At 47.1% G+C, this 19670-nt stretch overlaps 1 protein-coding gene across 3 annotated transcripts in view; it reads right to left on the bottom strand.

Moving 5' to 3' along the window:
- The window catches only part of robo1 (roundabout, axon guidance receptor, homolog 1 (Drosophila)), a 364449-nt gene that overhangs the window by 18944 nt on the left and 325835 nt on the right, over positions 1-19670 (bottom strand). For all 3 annotated transcript variants that reach the window (XM_060833868.1, XM_060833867.1, XM_060833869.1), the window contains 4 exons: positions 17376-17523; positions 13170-13421; positions 11595-12016; positions 5546-5698 (listed from right to left, as the gene is read on the bottom strand). In XM_060833868.1, the coding sequence (XP_060689851.1) occupies positions 5546-5698; positions 11595-12016; positions 13170-13421; positions 17376-17523 (975 nt within the window). The remainder of the gene's footprint in view (positions 1-5545; positions 5699-11594; positions 12017-13169; positions 13422-17375; positions 17524-19670) is intronic.

A 19670-nucleotide genomic window follows, 5' to 3' on the forward strand; every position in this document is an offset into this window, starting at 1 on the left:
AGAAAAAAAAAATCTAACCAGGAGATGCACTGCCCTTTGATGAAAAAGAAAAGAAGAAAAAAAAATTAAAGCAGTGGGCACTTCTGAACTGAAGCATTGACTCTCGTGCACTATCAGACATCCTGAGTACCAGGAGAGTGCAATAAGAATGCAGGTCTGTCTTCATAGTGTCACACTGGACAAGGCACTTTCTCACTGTGCCATTGGACGGGGGTGAGGTGAGAGGCTGGGAACAATGGCAATGGAAGGGAGAATATTAAAAGCAATGGCAGTGCCGTGGAATAATTCAGTCATCCCACTGGAAATGTTTAATATTCATCAAAGCAGCCAATAGCTTTATGGTTGATTCCTGTTTAATTCAAAACACCTGGACTCCAGGTTGACCCAATGGATTGACCTCTAATTAAATCCCCTGTTCTTTTTCAATCTAATTTTCCTCAGACAAAACCGCAGTGCATTCTCTGACCTCCAAGTCAGCTTTTTAATTATACAGTCACCCCTGGCAATGACTTCCTAATATCAGGGGTTTAGAGGAACAACCCCCCCGATCTATTTTAATCTTCTGTTTGATTATTGCTGTTCTCTCAACCCAATTCCAACCCTAAGGGCCATTGCTTTTGTGATTATATCTGGTAATGAATCGCATTAATGTTCAGTGGACCTGGCTCAAACTCTCTCTTCACCCGTCATTGCAATCTTTGCATTCACTGTATCTACATTACTCGCATCTCCACACTCCCACACATCACCCCACGCCCCCTCAACCCCCTCAAATCTCTCAGCTCTTTCTCTGCCTCTTGCAAAACTGCTTGATCCTAGAAATGGGATAATTCCACAGGAATTGCCAAAATTACAGTGCCCTCACAGGCAGGAACACTTTTATCATGAGAATAACAGATCCCAAGATTGATTCCACAGAACAAAGTCTGACTGAAAGGTTCATGGGATCAGCGAAAGGACAGGACAAATGTCCTTGTATAGAATAAAATAACTTACAGGCTGGATTCTAATCGAAGGGGCTCGGTGGGTATTTATGTATAGAATAACAGATACCCGGGAGTGAGTTACAGATGGAATCTAATCGAGGGGTTCAGGGTGGTTTATATATAGAATAATAGATACCCGAGAGTGAGTTACAGATGGAATCTAATTGAGGGGTTCGGGATAGTTTATATATAGAATAACAGATACCCGAGAGTGAGTTACAGATGGAATCTAATTGAAGGGTTCGGGATAGTTTATATATAGAATAGCAGATACCCGGGAGTGAGTTACAGATGGAATCTAATTGAGGGGTTCGGGATAGTTTATATATAGAATAACAGATACCCGGGAGTGAGTTACAGATGGAATCTAATCGAGGGGTTCAGGGTGGTTTATATATAGAATAATAGATACCCGAGAGTGAGTTACAGATGGAATCTAATTGAGGGGTTCGGGATAGTTTATATATAGAATAACAGATACCCGGGAGTGAGTTACAGATGGAATCTAATCGAGGGGTTCAGGGTGGTTTATATATAGAATAATAGATACCCGAGAGTGAGTTACAGATGGAATCTAATTGAGGGGTTCGGGATAGTTTATATATAGAATAATAGATACCTGAGAGTGAGTTACAGATGAAAACTAATTGAGGGGTTCGGGATAGTTTATATATAGAATAACAGACACCTGGGAATGAGTTACAGATGGAATCTAATTGAGGGGTTTGGGGTGGTTTATATATAGAATAACAGATACCCGGGAGTGAGTTACAGACTGGAATCTAATTGAGGGGTTTGAGTGGTTTATATATAGAATAACAGATACCCGGGAGTGAGTTACAGATGGAATCTAATTGAGGGGTTCAGGGTGGTTTATATATTGAATAATAGATACCCGAGAGTGAGTTACAGATGGAATCTAATTGAGGGGTTCGGGATAGTTTATATATAGAATAACAGACACCTGGGAATGAGTTACAGATGGAATCTAATTGAGGGGTTTGGGGTGGTTTATATATAGAATAAAAGATACCCAGGAGTGAGTTACAGATGGAATCGGATGGTTTATATATACAATAACAGATACCCGGGAGTGAGTTACAGACTGGAATCTAATCGAGGGGTTCGGGGTGGTTTGTATATAGAATAACAGATACCCAAGAGTGAGTTACAGATGGAATCTAATCGAGGGGTTCAAGATAATTGAAATATCGAATAATAGATACCCAGGAGTGAGTTACAGATGGAATCTAATTGATGGGTTCGGGATAGGTTATATATCAAATTACAGATACCCAAAAGTGAGTTACAGACTGGAGTCTAATTGAGGGGTTTGGGATAGTTTATATATAGAATAATAGATACCCGGGAGTGAGTTACAGACTGGAATCTAATTGAGGAGTTTGGGATAGTTTATATATCGAATAACAGATACCTAAAAGTGAGCTTGCGTGATCTTTCAGATTTTATTAATTGAGCTTAAACTCAACCAGTTACTGTCATGGGATTTGAACCTGTGTCCCTCAAGCATCCTGTCTCTCCTGTTTCTGTGGCCCATTGATTCTGGAAGGTCTGGGAGAGTGGGGGATGGGATCGAGAGCAGGCTAAGCTGCAGAATAATTAGGTGCTTGTTTTTAACTGGCGCAGACTCGATGGGCTGAAGGGCCTTTTTCTGAGCTGTAAACCCCTATGACTGTAAGGGCATACTGTCCCCTATTCCTTGCATGCTGTTGCTGGGGAGACAGTTCACACCTGTCAGACCCTGGCTCTGCCCGGTGCAATGGGATCCGGGACCTTGTGGGAATCTCTGGATGTGAGATTCTTCAATTTCACTCCTGGTTCCCACCCTCAATCCCCACATAGGCAAATAATAGTGCGATGGACTTCACAGGGAGAGGATTCGAGCAGAGCAGCGGGAATGCCTTGCTGCTATTGTACAGGGCCTTAGTGAGACCACAATACAGGATATATGCTGTCCGGGGAGAAAGTGAGGACTACAGGTGCTGGAGATCAGAGTCAAGACCGTGGTGCTGGTAAAGCACAGCAGGTCAGGCAGCATCCGAGGAGCAGGAGAATCGACATTTCTTCAGGAATGGGGCTTGTGGGCCATGGCTGAGAGATAAATGGGAGGGGGGGTGAGACTGGGGAGAAGGGAGCTGAGAAAACGATAGGTGGATGAAGATGAGGGAGAAGGTGATAGGTAAGAAGGGGGTGATGGATGGGTCTAGAGGGCGGTGCCAAGTTGGAGACTTGGGACTGGAATAATGTAGGGGGAGGGGAAATGGGGAAGCTGTTGAAATCCACATTTATCCCATGAGGTTACAGGGTCCCCAGGTGGAATATGAGGTGTTCCTCCTCCAGGTGAGGGGGTTAATGATCTAGTGGTGGAGGTGACCCAGGACCTGCATGTCCTTGGCGGAGCGGGAGGGGGAGTAGAAGTGTTCAGTCACAGGGTGGTGGGGTTGGTGGGTGTGGGTGTCCCAGAGATGTTCTCTGAAATGATCCTCAAGAAGGCATCCTGTCTCCCTGATGTACAGAAGACCACACCGGGTGCAACGGATGCAGTAGATGACATTGGTAGAGGTACAGGTGAATTTCTGGTGGATGTGAAAGGATCCCTTAGATGGAGGTGAGGGGGGAGGTGTGAGCACTGGTTTTGAACTTCCTGCAGTGACAGGGAAGGTGCGGGAGTGGGATGTGGGTTGGTGGGTGGGGGAGGGGGGCGTGGACCTGATGAGGGAGTTGCAGAAGAATGGCCTCTCAGGAATGCTGATAGGGGTGGGGAGGGAAATATATCTTTGGTGGTGGGGTCCATTTGGAGGTGATTGAAATGGCAGAGGATGATGCGATGTATGTAGAGGTTGGTGGGGTGGGAGGTGAGGACTGGGGTTGGGGGGGTGGAGGCTCTGTCCTTGTTGCATTGGGAGGTGTGGGAAGTGGAGGAGATGTATTGGAGGGCTTTGTCAACCACGCGGGAAGGGAAGTTGAGACTGTGGAAGAAGGAGGCCTTCTGGGACTTTCTGAGGTGGAATTGGTCATCCTGGGAACAGATACGGTGGAAGCAGAGGAACTGGGAATAAGGGAAGGCATTTTTTCAGTAAGTAGAGTGAGTGGAGGTGTAGTCTAGGTAGCTGTGGGAGTCGGTGGGCTTGTAGGATATGTCTGTGGTAGTCAGTTGCCATAGACGGTGATGGAGAGATTCAGGAAGGGGTGGGAGGTGTCCGAGATGGTCCAGGTGAATTTGAGGTTGGGGTGAAAGGTGTTGATAAAGTTGATGAACTGTTCAACCTCCCTCCATCTGTTCCTCCGCGACATCGATGGCTGCATCGGTGCTGCCTCGTGCTCCCACGACACCTCCTTGAGGATGTGACAAAATATGTTGATGAAGGTGGAGCAATGGGTGTGATGTACATGGATTTTAGCAAGGTGTTTGATGAGGTTCCCCATGGTAGGGGGGGTGGTTTGGACTATATTCGCTGGAGTTTAGAAGAACGAGGGGGATCTCATTGAAACCTATAACATTCTAACAGGATTACACAGGGTTAACACTGGAAGGATGTTCCTGATGAGCGGGGAGTCCAAAACCAGGGGGTCACAGTCTGAAGTTACAGGTTAGGCAGTTTGGGACTGAAATGAGGAGAAATGTCTTCACCCAGAGAGTGGGGAACTTGTGGAATTCTCTTCTACAGAAAATGGTTGAGGCCAAAACATTGAATGTTTTCAAGAAAGAGTTAGATATAGTTGTTAGGGCTAAATGGATCAAAGGGTGTGGGGGTGAAAGTGGGAACAGGGGACTGAGTTGGATGATCAGCCAGGATTATATTGAATGGTGGAGCAGGCTCGAAGGGCTGAATGGCTACTCCTGCTGTCTCAGACAAACACACACATACATGCCACACTTTCTCTTTAACACATTGACATGCTCTCTCTCTCTCTCTCTCTCACGTACATTTATAAAGTCTCACACATGCGCTCATGCAAACACACACTGTCTCTCTCGCACATGTACTCTCTCTCTCATGCACACTCCGTGCTCTGCCTCACGCACAAACACACACCCACACAGACGTACACACAAAGGCATACATCCACACACAGACACAGACATGCCCACAAAGGCAAACACCCAAATATGTGGAGACTGATCTACAATACAAGATGAGAAAGACGTTAATGAACCCAGAGTAATAAGTTAGAGGGCCTCAGCTGCTGCTGTCCAACCAGTGTTAATATTCCAGATGCTTATCCAGGATTAAACCCTGGACCTTGCTGAAATGTCTCTTCATTTTCCAAAGGGAATAGTATTAATTCAATACCTCATCTGTTGTTTCTCAAAAAAACATAATTTCCCTGGGATTCCCATGGCCAATACAATAACTTGCCTCTACAGAGGATGGTAGTGAGTGATAACCGAAGAGGATTCTGGGAGAAGTCAGCTCATTCCCCATGACCGAGAAAGGCATTGTGAAGGGCCCACTGTCAAAGAGGACGGTCCATTTGCTCCTAATGTGCACACAATCACAATGTACCAGACCGATGTTACACAGCCTCACACGTACCGTCAGTGAAGATTTCGCGACGCACGTGTGCTGCTTGGTGTTTCAGTTTCTTTACTGGTCGGGGTTTCTGCATCACAGCAGCACTCGCATTACTGTCAGTGGAGAAAGGGCTGGTTGGTCGAGGACAATGTGATGCGGGAAAGTGTCGGTGGCCTGTAGTAAACGGGGAAAGAAGGAAAATGAGTTTTACAATCTGTAGAAATAAGAGTCAAAGAGATGTACAGTACAGAAACAGACCCTTCGATCCAACCCATCCATGCCAATCAGATATCCCAACCCAATCTAGTCCCACCTGCCAGCACCCGGCCCATATCCCTCCAAACCCTTCCTATTCATATACTCACCCAGATGCCTCTTAAATGTTGCAATTGTACCAGCCTCCACCACATCCTCTGGCAGCTCATTCCATACACATATCACCCTCTGCATGAAAATGTTGCCCCTTAGGTCTCTTTTATATCTTTCCCCTCTCACTCTAAACCTATGCCCTCTAGTTCTGGACTTCCCCACCCCAGGGAAAAGACTTGGTCTATTTATTCTATACATTCCCCTCATGATTTTATAAATCTCTATAAGGTCACCCTTCAGCCTCCCACACTCCAGGGAAAACAGCCCCAGCCTGTTCAGCCTCTCCCTATAGCTCAAATCCTCCAACCCTGGCAACATCCTTGTAAATCTTTCTGGACCCTTTCAAGTTTCACAACATCTTTCCGATAGGAAGGAGACCAGAATTGCATGCAATATTCCAACAGCGGCCTAACCAATGTCCTGTACAGCCGCAACATGACCTCCCAACTCCTGTACTAAATACTCTGACCAATAAAGGAAAGCATACCAAACACCTTCTTCACTATCCTATCTACCTGCGACTCCACTTTCAAGGAGTTATGAACCTGCACCCCAAGGTCTCTTTGTTCAGCAACACTCCCCAGGACTTAACCATTAAGTGTATAAGTCTTGCTAAGATTTGCTTTCCCAAAATGCAGCACCTCGCATTTATCTAAATTAAACTCCATCTGCCACTTCTCAGCCCATTGGCCCATCAAGATCCTATTGTAATCTGGGGTAACCTTCTTCGTTGTCCACTACACCTCCAATTTTGGTGTCATCTGCCAACTTGCTAACTATACCTCTTATGCTCACATCCAAATCATTTGTATAAATGATGAAGAGTAGAGGGCCCTTGTGGCACTCCACTGGTCACAGGCCTCCAGTCTGAAAAACAACCCTCCACCACCACCATCTGTCTTCTACCTTTGAGCCAGTTCTGCATCCAATTTCTCCTTGTATTCCATGAGATCTAACCTTGCTAACCAGTCACCCATGGGAAACCTTGTTGAACGTCTTACTGAAGTCCATATAGATCACATCTACTGCTCTGCCCTCATCAATCCTCTTTGTTACTTCTTCAAAAACTTAATCAAGTTTGTGAGGCATGATTTCCCACGCACAAAACCATGGTGACTATCCCTAATCAGTCCTTGCCTTTCCCAATACATGTACGTCCTGTCCCTCAGGACTCCCTCCAACAACTTGCCCACCACTGAGGTCAGGCTCACTGGTCTATAATTCCCTGGCTTGTCCTTACCACCTTTCTTAAACAGATGCACCACGTTAACCAACCTCCAGTCTTCCAGCACCTCACCTATGACTATCGATGATACAAATGTCTCAGTAAGAGGCCCAGCGATCACTTCCCCAGCTTCCCACAGAGTTCTAGGGTACACCTGATCAGCACTGCCATACTTCTTGTCCCCCCATTACATCAGATCTTAGGGCACCTCTTTCGCTGCTCTCTATGATGAGACCCAATACTCTCTCTGTCTCTCTGCCTACAGCCTCATGCTTATGAAGCTGTTTCACTCTCTGACACTGTAAGTAAACTAAACAAAACCTCTTCCTCCTGGAGGTTTTCAATGAGCTTGCTCGGTCCATGCTGTTCTAACCTCTCAAGTTACATCCTGGCTCAAGTCTTTGACATGGAACGATTCTTCAGGTACTTATTTTAATTGTAATGAGGAGTCTGAATTAAAGACATTGGCCCTTGAACAGGGGTCTGATAGAGACAGTCGCCTTTAACAGGAGCCTCTGTTGAAGAGCCTGCCCCTTTAAGAGGGATCTGTGCCAGGCAGCTGCTAGCTTCACACAGATCTTTATTAAGTGCCACCCTAACTGGGGAGAGGACAACATATAAACAAGGAACAGCAGTCGGCAATTGACCCTTCAAGCCGGCTCCATCATTCAATACCATCATGGCTAATCACAGGGTTCCCACAGGAAGGATGTTCCCGAAGATCAGGAAGTCCTCAATCAGAGGTCACAGTGATACTGGGAAGGCCATGTGGACTGCAGTGAGGAGAAATGCCTTCACCCAGAGAGTGGTGAGTCTTTGGAATGCTCTGCCACAGAAAGCAATACGGACCAAAACACTGAAGGTTCTCAACGAGGAGTTAGACATAGTTCTCAGGGCTAAAATGTTCACAGCTTATGGGGAGAACGCAGGAACGGGGGACTGAGTTGGGTGATCAGTCGGGATCATACTGAATGGTGGAGCAGGGCCGAATGGCCTCCTCCTCCTCCTGCTTTTTTTTCCCTATGTTTCTGATCTGATTTAACGTCAACTCAATATTTCTGCTTAGTCCCCAGTGATCTTTCATCCTCTTGGGAATCAAGACTCGACCTCCTCTGCCCTAAAAATAATTTAGATTCTGCATCCTTTGCTTTTTGAGGAAGGGATTTCCAAAGATTCATAACCTCCTGAGAGAATAAAATGTTTCATCATCTTTGTTTAAAGTGGATGCCCCTTATTTTTAAACTCTTTACCCTGGTTCTCGATTCTCCGAGCTGAAAATGTGTTGCTGGAAAAGCGCAGCAGGTCAGGCAGCATCGATGGAGCAAGAGAATCGACGTTTCGGGCTTGAGCCCTTCTTCAGGAATGAGGAACCCATCTCCACTTTCCTCATTCCTGAAGAAAGGCTCATGCCCGAAACGTCGATTCTCCTGCTCTTTGGATGCTGCCTGACCTGCTGTGCTTTTCCAGCAACACATTTTCAGCTCTGATCTCCAGCATCCTCACTTTCTCCTCTAGATTCTCCGACAAGAGTAAATATTCTTTCAACTTTATCTGGTTAAATCAGGGTCTTAGATGTTTCAATTAGGTCACCTCTAAACACCACGGGATACATGCCCAGCCTGTCTAGCCTTTCCTTCTGAGGAAATCCACTCCAGGGATTAGTCTCGTAAACTTCCTCTGAACTGCTTCCAGTGCCTTGGCATCGTTCTGTAAGTACAGTGACCAGTACATTACACAGGGTTCCAGATGTGGTCTCACCAAAACCCACCCAAGGCCTAGAATTCTCACTCGGTCCCTGTTCAGTGATGTGTGATGGAAGGAGAGCGGGTGGTGGGATCAGCAGCGAATGTATTGACCTTCCTGGTGAATAAGCTCGTCCCCCCCAGAACCAACAAGGCCTCTCCACTGAAGGATGAAGAAGGAGCCAGAGTATTGTGCAAACTGAAGCAGTCTTCCATGATCCTGACTAGGAGCAGGAGTAGGCCATTCTGCCTCTCCAGTCTGTTTCACTACACAGTAGAAACATGACAGGTCAAACTATAGCCTCAACTCAACTCCCCCCAAAATCCTGAGACTCGTTTGTTGATCAAAAGCCTGTCTAACCAGTGCTCAGATACAAACAATGACCATCTCCCCAAGGGAGAAAAATTCCAAAGACAAATGAACCTATGGTAGAAAATTCTTCCTTGTCCCCATCTTCAAGAGGAGATAGGAGAACTGCAGATGCTGAAAAGTCAGAGTCAATAAAATATGGGGCAGAACAAAGCACAGGTCAATTAGCATCTGAAGAGCAGGACAATCAATGTTCCTCTTGCCCAAACCATCGACTCTCCTGCCTTTCTGATGCTGCTTGACCAGTTGTGCTTTGTGCTGCACGTGTTATCGACTCTCTGTTCAGGATGCGACCCGTCACCTCTGAACTGTGGCCCTGAATTCTAGCTACCTTCCACGGGTGAAAACATCCTCGCAGTGCCCACCCTCAAGCCTCCTCCAGGATTCTACACATTTCAATCAGCTCGATGCTCCCCTGAATGGGCACAGGACCAACCCAATCAACCTTTCCTTTATCCCAGGAATCAGCCCAGGGAATGTTGCCTGGGCTGCCCCCGAGGTAAAGAAGAGCTCTCCTGGGTAAGTCTGAATTTATGTGTCCCCAATCTCATAACGAATGGTCAGGAGCCACTGATTGAAGAACCATTTGCCCGTCACCTATTTTAACAATGGGCAATTAATGCCAGCCTTCTCATCGATGCCCACATCCTGAGAATGAATGTTTTTTAAAAGAAACATTGACAGAGCATTCAACACAAAGCCAAAAGTCTGCTTCTGAGAAGATCGATATAGAGTAACAAAATAGAGAACAAATGATTAACCTCAATGTTCAATATAAATTCATCACTACAATAATATTTTACATTCTGGAACTGATTACAAGGACTTTTATTTCTCACTGTATTAATTCTTAATGCAATTTGAAGTGTTCTGGATATTAATTTCGGTGTCGGCTCTGACTCCATCTCAGTAATAACCATTACATTCATAAAAGCAGAGAGAGTTCCAACAAGTCGTTCATCAGATGCAGTCAGTTCACAGCTAATCAAGTTCCACCAGGTTGAATTCCTAGTCTCTAATTGGTTCATCAAAGCCTTGCATATTTAGTACCAATCATGAAACTAATGAGGTTAAATTAAACCAATGCCTGGGGCACATCACAAGAGGGTAAAAGCTTCATTAAGCAGTTACCTTGAGTGAAATGTGAATTCTGCTCATTAAACGTTAAACCCTGCACTGTTTAGATACCTCGACCCAGCCTGCAGTACAAGGTCCAGGAGCAAGGGCCACGCTAGAGATGTGACTGAATTTATTCAAATAGACTGACAAAAAGAGCAACCCTCCCAGTATAACTTTAGAGAAATACACCAAAGCACAAGATAGCATTTCATCTCATGCAACTCGCCTGTCAATGTTTGATGGGGACAGGATAGAGGAAGCTTTACTCTGTATCAAACTCCAGGCTGCCCCTGTCCTGGGAGTGTTTAATGGGAGAACTGTGGGGAGAGAGCTTTACCCTGTATCGAACCGTACGCTATCCCTGTTCTGGGAGTGTTTAATAGGGGAAGAGTGTAGAGTGAGCTTTACTCTGTAGCTAACCCTAGGTTGTCCCCGTCCTGGGAGTGTCTGAAGGAGAACAGTGTAGAGGGAGCTTTACTCTGTATCTAACCTTGTGCTGTCCCCGTCCTGGGATTGTTTGATGGGAACAGTGCAGAGGGAGCTTTGCTCTGTATCTAACCCTGTGTTATCCCTGAACTGACTGTGTTGATTGGGAAAGTGTGGAGGGAGCTTTACTCTGTGCCAAACCCTGTGCTATCCCAGACCTGGGAGTGTTGATGGGGACAGTGTTGAGGGAGCTTTACTTGGTATCTAACCCCATGCTGCCCCTATCCTGGGAGTATTTGATGGGGACAGTATAGAGTTAGCTTTGTGGTGTATCTAACCCTGTGTTGTACATACCTGTGTTGCTGTGTATCTAACCCTGTGTTGTACATACCAGTGTTGCTGTGTTGTACATACCTGTGCTGCTGTGTTGTACATACCTGTGTTGCTGTGTTGTACATACCTGTGCTGCTGTGTTGTACATATCTGTGTGGCTGTGTTGTACATACCTGTGTTGCTGTGTATCTAACCCTGTGTTGTACATACCTGTGTTGCTGTGTTGTACATACCTGTGCTGCTGTGTTGTACATACCTGTACTGCTGTGTTGTACATACCTGTGTTGCTGTGTTGTACATACCTGTGTTGCTGTGTTGTACATACCTGTGCTGCTGTGTTGTACATACCTGTACTGCTGTGTTGTACATACCTGTGTTGCTGTGTTGTACATACCAGTGTTGCTGTGTTGTACATACCTGTGTGGCTGTGTTGTACATACCAGTGTTGCTGTGTTGTACATACCAGTGTGGCTGTGTTGTACATACCTGTTGCATCGTGTAGCTGGTGTCGAGCAACCTTGAGGCCGGCGTACTCAGCAGCTGCTGCCACAGCGTGTGCAAAGTCTGCGTCGGTGAAGAAGGAGCCGTCAGAGGAGCTGACTGCACTGGAACGCCCACTGGATGAGTTGGCATCCTCCTCAGAGGCTGAGCCCCAGCCATTGATCATGGAGCCAGTGACGGAGCTCTCCAGGTCCCCCATGCTGGAGGCGGGGGTTTGCTGCAGGCTGTGCAGGAGCAGACGGCAGCTGTGCATCTTGGATACTTCCACTGCCTCCTCCCCCTCATCATCCTCCTCTTCCTCAGGTGCGTCTGTGTCCATGTCAGAGACCAGAGGCCCTGAGATGTAGCCGTACGTGTGGGAGGGGGAGACGGGTCTTGGTGGAGGAGGGGGGCTGACCGGATTGCGCCTGGGGGAAGGAGACCACATCCTTATCAGATATGAGTGCATTTGTATAGCGCTTTCCACAGGACAGCCCAAAGCACGTTACAGCACGTGAAGCTCCTTTGTCAGTGTGATCGCTGTCAAATTGCAAACAGCATGATCCCAAACAAACTGCAGCGCGATAATGAACAGACCATCACTTCTTGTGATCTTGGTTGCAACATAAATATTGATGAAAACACATGAAAAGCTGGGTGTTTGTGTGTTTGTGTGCGTGTGTATTTGTTTGGTGTCAGTGTGTGTGGGATTGTGTGCATGTGTGTGCGAGTGTGTGTGTGAGAGAGAGTGTATGTGTGTGTGAGAGAGAGTGTGTGTATGTGTATGAGAGAGACAGTTGCATGTGTGAGAGAGTGTGAGTGTGTGTGTGTGAAATAGAGTGTGGGTGTGTGTATGTGAGTGTGAGTTTGTGTGATAAAGAGAGGGTGTGTGAGTGTGTGAGTATGTTGGGAGTGTGCATGTATGTGAGAGAGAGTGAGCGTGTGAGAGTGTGTGTGTGTCTGAGTGTAAGTGTGTATGTGTGTGTGAGAGAGAGAGTGCGTGTGTGAGAGTTTGTGTTTAAGTGTGCATGTGTGTGTTTGAGTGTGTGTGAAAGAAAGTGTGCGTTGGTGTGTGTGAGAGATTGAGTGAGAGATAGAAAAGGTGTGTGAGTGTATGTGTGTGTGAGTATACGTGTGTGAGAGAGAGTCTGTGTGTGTCTGAGAGAGAGAGTGTGTGTGTGGGGTTATGTGGGTGTATATGTGAGCATGTGTGTGTGTGAGGGAGTGTGTCTGTGTGTGTGAGAGAAATAAAGTGTGTGAATGTGTGTGTATCTGTGAGAGAGAAAGAATGTGTGTGTGTATGAGAGAGACAGTGTGTCTGTGTGTGAATGTGAGTGTATGTGTTTGTGTGTGAGTGAGAGAGTGTGTATGTGTGTGTCTGAGTCTGTGTGTCTGTGCAAGTGTATGTGTGTGTGAGTGTGTGAGAGAGCATGTGAGTGTGTGTGTAAGAGAGAGAGTGTGTCTGTATGTGTGATTGTATGTGAATGTGAGTGTGTGTGTGCAAATGTGTGTGTGCGTGCATGTGTGCGAGTGTGTGTGTGTGTGTCCCTCTGGTGTTCTCTGTTGTTGAGTTGTATTTACCTGCGATCGCTCACAGACTGGATGAGAGCCAGGTTTTCCTGACTGTCTTGTAACATGGGCATCAGCTCCTCCTGAGGTGAGGGTGTGAGGGTGGCAGTGGACTGATGGCTGTATGACACAGCGGCTGGCGATGAGGCTGCCCCACGGACTGGTGGTGTAGGGCCTCGCTCATCATCCTCCTGCTCCTCCAGCTCACCCTGCTGCAGGTACATTCGGGAAGGAGGCATCGGGCACAGGCCATCGCCATCGTAGCTGAGAAAGCAAAAAGACGCAACTGTCAAGCAGCGAGTCTGAGCTGAATTGTCCATGTTGGGGTTTCACTCTGAGGTAACTCCGAATCACCAGCAGGCATTGGGTGAACAACAAGATGCCAGCACTGACCAATTCCAGCTGAAGGGGCATTTCCATCCCTGGTTTGACAGCTATCTGGTTTGGTATGATGCAAATAGCATTCAATCATGTTCACAGTTACGCAGATACTGAAGGGACACTGTCTGCACGCAGGAACATGTAGGCTTGGATGGTTAATCATCTTCAGGATACCCGCACCAATCAACTACACCGTGGCACAACATTTCAACTCCCCCTCCCACTCTGCCGAGGACATGGAGGTCCTGGGCCTCCTTCACCGCCGCTCCCTCACCACCAGACTCCTGGAGGAAGAACACCTCATCTTCCGCCTCGGATCACTTCAACCCCAGGGCATCAATGTGGACTTCAACAGTTTCCTCATTTCCCCTTCCCCCATCTCACCCTAGTTCCAAACTTCCAGCTCAGCACTGCCCCCATGATGTGTCCGGACTTGTCCTACCTGCCTATCTCCTTTTCCACCTATCCACTCCACCCTCTCCTCCCTGACCTATCACCTTCATCCCCTCCCCCACTCACCCATTGTACTTTATTGCTACTTTCTCCCCACCCCCACCCTCCTCTAGCTTATCTCTCCACGCTTCAGGCTCACTGCCTTTATTCCTGATGAAGGGCTTTTGCTCGAAACGTTGATTTCGCTGCTCCTCGGATGCTGCCTGAACTGCTGTGCTCTTCCAGCACCACTGATCCTGAATCTGGTTTCCAGCATCTGCAGTTATTGTTTTCACCTTGGGTGGTTAATGGCAACTAACATCAGCTCCAGGCAATGATCATTCCAATAAGAGACAATCTCACCGTTGTCCCTTGATGTTTCATGGCCATCACTGAATCCTGCACTGTCAACATCCTGGGGGTTACCATTGACCAGAATCTCAACTGGACAAGCCGTATAAATACAGTGGCTGCAAGGGCAGGTTAGAAGCTGGGAAGTCCATTGAGATTAACCCACCTCCTGACTCCCAAAACCTGTCTACAGTCAAAGTGCACAAGTCAGGAGTGTGATGGAATACAGAGGAACCTTGATTATCTGGCATTTGATTATCTGAATATCGGATTATCGGGCAAGATCACAAGGTCCCAATGCTTACTAAACTGCATTCAATTATCCGGAATTCGATTAACCAAATGTAATACTCCCTGCCCGTGTCTTTCGGATAATCGAGGTTTCTCTGTACTCCCCACTTGCCTGGATGGGTGCAGCTCTAACAACATTCAAGAAGCTCACCACCATCCAGGATAAAGCAGCCCAGTTGACTGGCTCAACATTAACCATCTTCAGCATTCACACCCTCCACCATCAACATACATTGGCAACAGTGCGTACCATTTTCAAGATGCAGTGCACATTAACAGGGCTCCTTAGACAACACCTTCCAAACCCATGACCTCTATCACCGAGAAGGATAAGGACAGCAGATACAGGAGAACACCATCACCCGCAGGTTCCTCTCCTTGCTATCCTGACTTGGAAATATCTCAACGTTCCTTCCACTGTTGCTGGGTCAAAAGCTGGAAATCCATCCTTGAGACTCCACCCACATGGATTGTGAGAAGGCAGCTCACTACCACCTTCTCGAGGGTAATTAGGGACAGGCAATAAGTGTTGGCTGAGCCACTGATACCCACATCCTGAGAATAAATGTTTTAAACATGCAGCTTAGAATTGGAATTATTGCCATTCCAGTTTGAGCGCTGAGTTGGTGAGATGAGGCAGGCAGGGAGGGATGGATTTCCTCTCTCTCAGAGGGTGATGGATGTTGGGAACTCCTTGTCAGCTGTGGGGGCAGAGTCCTTGTGTGTATTTAAGATCATAGAATCCCTCTAGTGTAGAAGCAGGCCATTTGGCCCATTGAATCCACACCAACCCTTCAGAAAGTATTCCACCCAAACCCCACCTCATCCTTGTAACCGTGCATGTCCCATGGCTAGCCCACCTAGTCTACACATCCCAAGCTAATCCACCCTAATCTGCACAACTTTGGACTGTGGGAAGAAATTGGAGCACCTAGAGGAAACCCACACAGACACGGGGAGAATGTGCAAACTCCACACAGACAATCGCCCGAGGCTGGAATTGAACCTGAGTCCCTGGTGCTGTGAGGCAGCAGTGCTAACCAGTGAGCCACCGTGCTGCTGTTAAGGCTGAGAGAGACAGATTCTTGAACAGTTAGGGTATCAAGGATAATGGGAATAGGGCAGTCATGGTTGGATCAGCCATGATCCTATTGAATGGTGCAGCAGGCTCAAGGGGCCGAATGGTCTACTCCTGTTCCCATGTCTTATGGTCTTAGATAAGACTGATAGTCTGCTGTGGTGCGTGTTTCCCTAACACCCTCCAGTGGGTAATGACTGCTCACCTCCTCATTGGAGTAAGGCCAGACAGGAAGTGGGTATCTTTTTAAATTCATTCTGAGGAGGGGAACATGTCTGAAAGGATACATTTACAATGTGTCCCCAGTCACCTACAGATAAATAGAACCAATTAGGAGTCAAAAGGATCAGTGCAGGACTTAAATCAGGGACAGTCCCAGACCAGCTAAGGGTGGGAGATTTCCTTCTCTAAAGGCGGTCACTGAACGAGGGTTCGATTCTCCGTGAGCGTGTATCAGCTCCACGTCACCATCACTGACAGCTGAGTCCTTCAGTAACATTGAACTGTTCCTTGCTGGGTTCGAACTGACGTTCTTTGGATCATTGATCAGGACGACCAATCCAACAGCTCGATGAGTGATCCGGGTTCTGGGAATTTTCAGGATCACAGCCTGAGTTCTGAAAATGTCCATAAACAGATTAAGAATTGAGCTTGCATAAAGACAGAAATTGCTGACGAAACTCGCCGGGTCTGGCAACATCGCTGGGGAGAGAAGAACAAAGTTAACATTTCAAGGCAAGAGGGACACTCTTCAGGAGAATGAACTCAGAAGTCACACGACACCAGGTTATAGTCCAACAGGTTTGTTTAAAACCACAGGCTTTCAGAGGGCATTGACGTATGAGGAAGGGTTGACTGGGTTAGGATTGTTTTCACTCGAGTTCAGGTGAGTGAGGGGCGGCTCTCATAGAGACCTATAACATTCTAACAGGACTGGACAGGGTAGATGCAGGGAAGATGTCCCCAATGGAGGGTGTGTCACAGTCTGAAGATTCAGGGTAGACCATTTGGGATGGAGATGAGGAGACATTCCCTCACCCAGAGAATGGGGAGCCCGTGAGATTCATTACCACAGGAAGGAGTTGATGCCAAAACATTAAACGTATTCAAGAGGTGGCTAGATAAAGCACTTGGGGCGAATGGGATCAAAGGTTATAGGGAGAAAGCAGGATGAGGCTATTGAGTTGGACAATCAGCCATGATCATGATGAATGGCGGAACAGGCTCAGAGGGCCGAATGGCCTCCTCCTGCTTCTATCTTCTGCATTTCTACAATTTCAAATAAATCAGTTGGATGATAACCTGGTGTCATCTGACTCCGGACTTCGTTTCCCCCCCAGCCCCCCTCTACCCAGTCCAACATCAGCACCGCCACTTCAGAAGAATGCTGCCAGACCCGCTGGCTTTCTCCAGCAGTTTCTGCTTTTGGTTCAGATTTTTAGCGTCCGCAGTTCTTGGTTTTTATTTCCCACAGTTTCAGCTCTGGGATGTCTGATGTGATTACGCTTTGCAGCCTTACCCTTCCATCACTCTCTGGTACGGGCCAACAGTGACACAGCGTAAATAGGTATCCAGGCCAGAAGAAATGGCACCCGTGGGTGCTGGGTGCCCTAAATCTATGGGCGAATCAAGTGAGTAGGGTAAAGCTTCGAGTGCCATCTAGAAATCGGGGGGTGGGTCCATACCTCTCATCTCTGTTGATGCTGTATTCCTCAGGATTGGCTGCTGTGGGTGGTGGGTGAGCTGGAGGTGGTGGCAACAGTTCTGCCCAATTCATGCCCCCCTGTTTGGGCAACTTTGGAGTCCGAACACTTTTCTTGTGACCCTGGCTCCCTGGAAAAAGCAGCAGGAAAATAGCTTGTCATCGTCAGTGGGAATACACAGAGTCATAGAGAGGTACAGCATGGAAATAGACCCTTCGGTCCAACCCGTCCATGCCGACCAGATATCCCAACCCAATCTAGTCCCACCTGCCAGCACCCGGCCCATACCCCTCCAAACCCTTCCTATTCATATACCCATCCAAATGCCTCTTAAATGTCACAATTGTACCAGCCTCCACCTCATCCTCTGGCAGCTCATTCCATACACGTTCCACCCTCTGGGTGAAAAAGTTGCCTCTTAGGTCTCTTTTATATCTTTCCCCTCTCACCCTAAACCTATGCCCTCTAGTTCTGGACTCCCCGACCCCAGGGAAAAGACTTTGCCTATTTATCCTATCCATGCCCCTCATAATTTTGTAAACCTCGATAAGATCACAATCGAATTGCATTGGATAGAGAGCACACAGAAAGGCCATTCAGCCCAGCCGGTCCATGCTGGGTGTGAATCTAAACCTAAATCTAAAATATCTCTAATTCCTTTCCCTGCAAATGCTGAAACATACCGTAGAAGATAGGAACAGGAGGAGGCTATTCAGCCCTTTGACTCTGCTCTATCATTCATTACGATCATGGCTGATCGTCCAACTCAATAGCCTCATCCCCATAACCTTTGACCCATTCCCCCCAAGCGCTATAACTAGCCACCTCTTGAATACATTCATGTTTTGGCATCAATTACTTCCTGTGGTAATGAATTCCACAGGCTCACCACTCTCTGAGTGAAGAAATGTCTCCTCATCTCCATCCTAAATGGTCCACGCCGAATCCTCAGACTGTGACTCCTGGTTCTGATCTAGCTTCCCCTTTCATTGGTCCTACACTCTCACTTCACCCTCTCATTGTGGTCATGGGTTTCGCATTCTCATCGCTCGTTGGGCAAAGAATTGGCGATTGGATATTTTTGGCATCGATCTCATCTTGTGTTCCCCACAAGAACAATGCTCTCTCCCTCTCTATCCACTCGAAGTCTTTCAGAATTCGAACCCCCTCAAGCAGCTCACCATCAGAATCCTTTTCAAAGAATTCCGACAGGCTATTTGGCTCATCAAAACCACAACAACCCTCTGAAGAGCATCCTGCTCAGACCCACCCAATCCCTATATTCCTGTATTTTCCCCTGGCCAATCCACCTAATCTATACATCCCTGAACACAATGAGCAATTTCCTATGGCCAATCCACCTAACCTGCACATCTGTTGACTGTGGGAGGAAACCGGAGCTCCCGAAGGAAACCTGCACAGACACAGGGAGAATGTGCAAACTTCACAGGGTAGTTGTCATGGGGCCTTTAACTTTTCCAATATTGATTGGAAATGCTATAGTTTGAGTACTTTAGATGGGTCAGCTTTTGTCCAATGTGTGCAGGATGGTTTTCTGACACAGTATATAGACAGGCCAACAAGAGGCAAGGCCATATTGGATTTGGTACTGGGTAATGAACCCAGCCAGGTGTTAGATTTGGAGGGAGGTGAGCACTTTGGTGATAGTGACCACAATTTGGTGACGTTTACTTTAGTGATAGAAAGGAATAGGTATGTAATGCAGGGCAAGAGTTATTGCCAGGGGAAAGCCAATTGTGATGTGATTAGGCAAGATTTAGGATGCTTAGGATGGGGAAGGAAACTGCAGGGGACGGGCACATTTGAAATGTGGGCTCTTGCGTGTCCTTGATAAGAATGTACATGTCAGGCAGGGAGGAAGTGGTCGAGCGAAGGAGCCGTGGTTTACTTAGGAAGTTGAATCTCTTGTCAAGAGGAAGAAGGCGGCTTATGTTAGGATGAGATATGAAGGCTCAGTTCGGGCGCTTGAGAGTTGCAAGTTAGCCAGGAAAGACCTAAAGAGAGAGGTAAGAAGAACCAGGTGGGGAAATGAGAAGTCATTGGTGGAAAGAATCAAGGAAAACCCTAAAGCTTTCTATAGGTATATCAGGAATAAAAGAATGACTAGAGAAAGATTAGGGCTGAAAATGTGTTGCTGGAAAAGCGCAGCAGGTCAGGCAGCATCCAAGGAGCAGGAGAGTTGACATTTCGGGCATGAGCCCTTCTTCAGGAAGGGCCGAAGAGAATACTGCAATACAAACTACTGTACTAGACGGG

Source organism: Hemiscyllium ocellatum, chromosome 12 (genome assembly GCF_020745735.1).
Source record: "Hemiscyllium ocellatum isolate sHemOce1 chromosome 12, sHemOce1.pat.X.cur, whole genome shotgun sequence".
Classification (NCBI taxonomy): domain Eukaryota; kingdom Metazoa; phylum Chordata; class Chondrichthyes; order Orectolobiformes; family Hemiscylliidae; genus Hemiscyllium; species Hemiscyllium ocellatum.